General features: G+C 39.9%; 1 protein-coding gene across 1 annotated transcript in view; it reads right to left on the reverse strand.

The window, feature by feature from the left end:
* Positions 1 to 1,014: 1,014 nt before the first annotated feature.
* LOC106531794 (phospholipase B1, membrane-associated) overlaps positions 1,015 to 2,368 on the reverse strand; it is a 5,992-nt gene continuing 4,638 nt past the window's right edge. The window contains exons 9-10 of the mRNA XM_014027719.1: positions 1,285 to 1,349; positions 1,015 to 1,159 (exon numbers count right to left, since the gene is read on the reverse strand). Coding sequence (XP_013883173.1) covers positions 1,317 to 1,349 — 33 coding nt within the window. The 3' untranslated portion in view covers positions 1,015 to 1,159; positions 1,285 to 1,316. The remainder of the gene's footprint in view (positions 1,160 to 1,284; positions 1,350 to 2,368) is intronic.

A 2,368-nucleotide genomic window follows, 5' to 3' on the forward strand; every position in this document is an offset into this window, starting at 1 on the left:
TCTCATTTCCTTTGAACCACATCCACACTCACACCAGCAACTGCTTCCTCAACAATCAAAAAATGTAAATGAATAAAGAAAATCAATTATTGATGTAATATATAGTATGTACACTTAAATGATGCAATTTTATTGGGGGGGTTATATTGACTGGATCAAATTACTGGGGGGGTTATAACCCCACTAACCCCCGTGTAAATTACGCGGGTGTGGTTTGATCCCGCGTTCCAGCTGTCTCAGTCGTTGTTTCCTTGAGCAAGAGACTTCCCCCACCTTRCCAACTGATGGTGGTCAGAGGGTCTGGTGGTGTCGGTGCATGGCAGTGTGCCCCAGGACAGCTGTGACTTGCCACCCCRTCCACCCATGTCCTCATTTTGTTTTCCATATTAGGAGACGCGTCCATCTGAGCTGTTGGAGAACTTCTTATTTTTTTTTTTTTTTATTCACCTGCAGTAACTAAAGCTGGTGTCTGTCTCCAGGATTCAGTGTGAGAGAGGCAGGTGATACTCTGGACAAGGTGCATGTCCCATCACACATGCATTATTTTTGGTCTGTGGGAGGAAACCAGAGTACCCAGACAAAACAYGAGTGCACAGGAAGAACACATATACTCCACCTTGAAAGGCAGCTATACTCTAACCACTGCATGTGTGACACCATTGTGCTTGCACACTGCTTTTGTTTCATCGCTCTGAGTGCAGAATAGTGCATGGTATACAGGGTGCAGAAATAAAAGTGGGACAATAACAGCCTAAATATCAAAAACAAACATGACTAAATGCAGACCACCCAGCACAACTGTTGTTCAGCTTTARTGAAGGAATAATTTATTTTAACTCAAAAGATAATGGTAATTGTAATACTTTCTGTTAGCAACCAGCTGTCATCTCATCAGTTATTAATTACTAAAATTCTTAATTCTTAAGATGGGAAAACTGTGCTGTTTCCTGTCAAATCATCAGTGTTTTAATTGTGAAACTAAAGTGATACATTCAAAATTAGAAAGTAGCTGACTCTTGATTGGTTAGTAATGTCTAGTGAAAGCATCAATCAGAAGCTAACTAAATAAATGACAGACAATCGTGGAAAAAGAACAGGAAGATGGAGGCTGCCAGGAGAAGGTGGAGGTGTAGACCTGACTACAACCAGGTGGGTCTTCCTGCAGATGGGACACACAAAAAAAACAGTCTCAAGCCAGAAATTAATTTATCTTACATTTTAAAACAAGAAAAGTTTATAATCCCACAGATATCTTCTGAAGCACAACACAATAGATTAACATACCTTGTACTCAGTAATATGTTTTTTCAGGCTTTTTATTGTGGGCGAGTGTAGATATACGGGTGTTCCTGCAGATTGGACACAGTGATATAAAATATAAATAATCAACAGTACTGAAGACCATCTTCCTAAGTATGACTCATATTGTTCAACAGTCATAAATCTACCTAATAATCCAACTATGAAAGTTCTGATACTGATGTGAAACTCTGTAGAGACTTATTTGAGTCTCAGGCAAAAACCTTTAGAAGACCTGGCAACAACAAAAAGGAAGGAAAACATTCATAAATTGTTTTAAATTGTGCATCTACTACTTTATTTGTAAATCACTTTAAAACAACCACTGCAACAAAGTGTCATACATGTCAAATCAGAAAACATTTGAAAAACATTGGAGTGATACATGCTAAGGTGAGTCTCAGGCTGTGCCAAAGGCCCGTGAATAGAAACGTGATTTTAGAAGAGTTTCAAAGGTGGACAGTGAACATGCTTGTCCGACAGGAAGTGGGAGATTGTTCCATAATGTTGGAGCAGCAACACAAAAGGCTCTGTCGCCTCTGAGCTTACGTTCAAACCTAGGCACCTCCAGGAGCAGCTGATCAGCCGACCTCAGGAGAGAATGGATGAATCTGCTCAGAGAGGTAGGACGGTGGTGAGACTATTTCAGAAAACAAAACAAAAGCACCTCATAATGAACTCTAAAATGAACAGGTAGCCAATGGAGGGAAACCAGTTTAGGGGTGATGTGCTCCCTTTTACTAACTCCATTTAGCAGGCGAGCGGCAGCAACTGGTTGAATCCGAAGTAAAGAGTGTTATAATTGGATGAAGGCATGCATTAATGCAGGGGTGGGCAATCCTGGTCCTCGAGGGCCGCAGCCCTACACGTTTTACATGTTTCCCTGCTCCAACACACCTGATTCAGTCACTGAATGACCTCTTCCAAGTTCTGCAGTATGGAGGACTGACACTGACATAATTATAAATAAAAGCAGAAACATATAAATGAACCACTAAATAAATATATTTAAAATGCACCAAATAAATTAAAAAAGAACTTTACCTCAAGTTTTATAATTTTATTTACC

Source organism: Austrofundulus limnaeus, unplaced genomic scaffold, assembly GCF_001266775.1.
Source record: "Austrofundulus limnaeus strain Quisiro unplaced genomic scaffold, Austrofundulus_limnaeus-1.0 Scaffold677, whole genome shotgun sequence".
In the NCBI taxonomy this organism is placed as follows: Eukaryota; Metazoa; Chordata; class Actinopteri; order Cyprinodontiformes; family Rivulidae; genus Austrofundulus; species Austrofundulus limnaeus.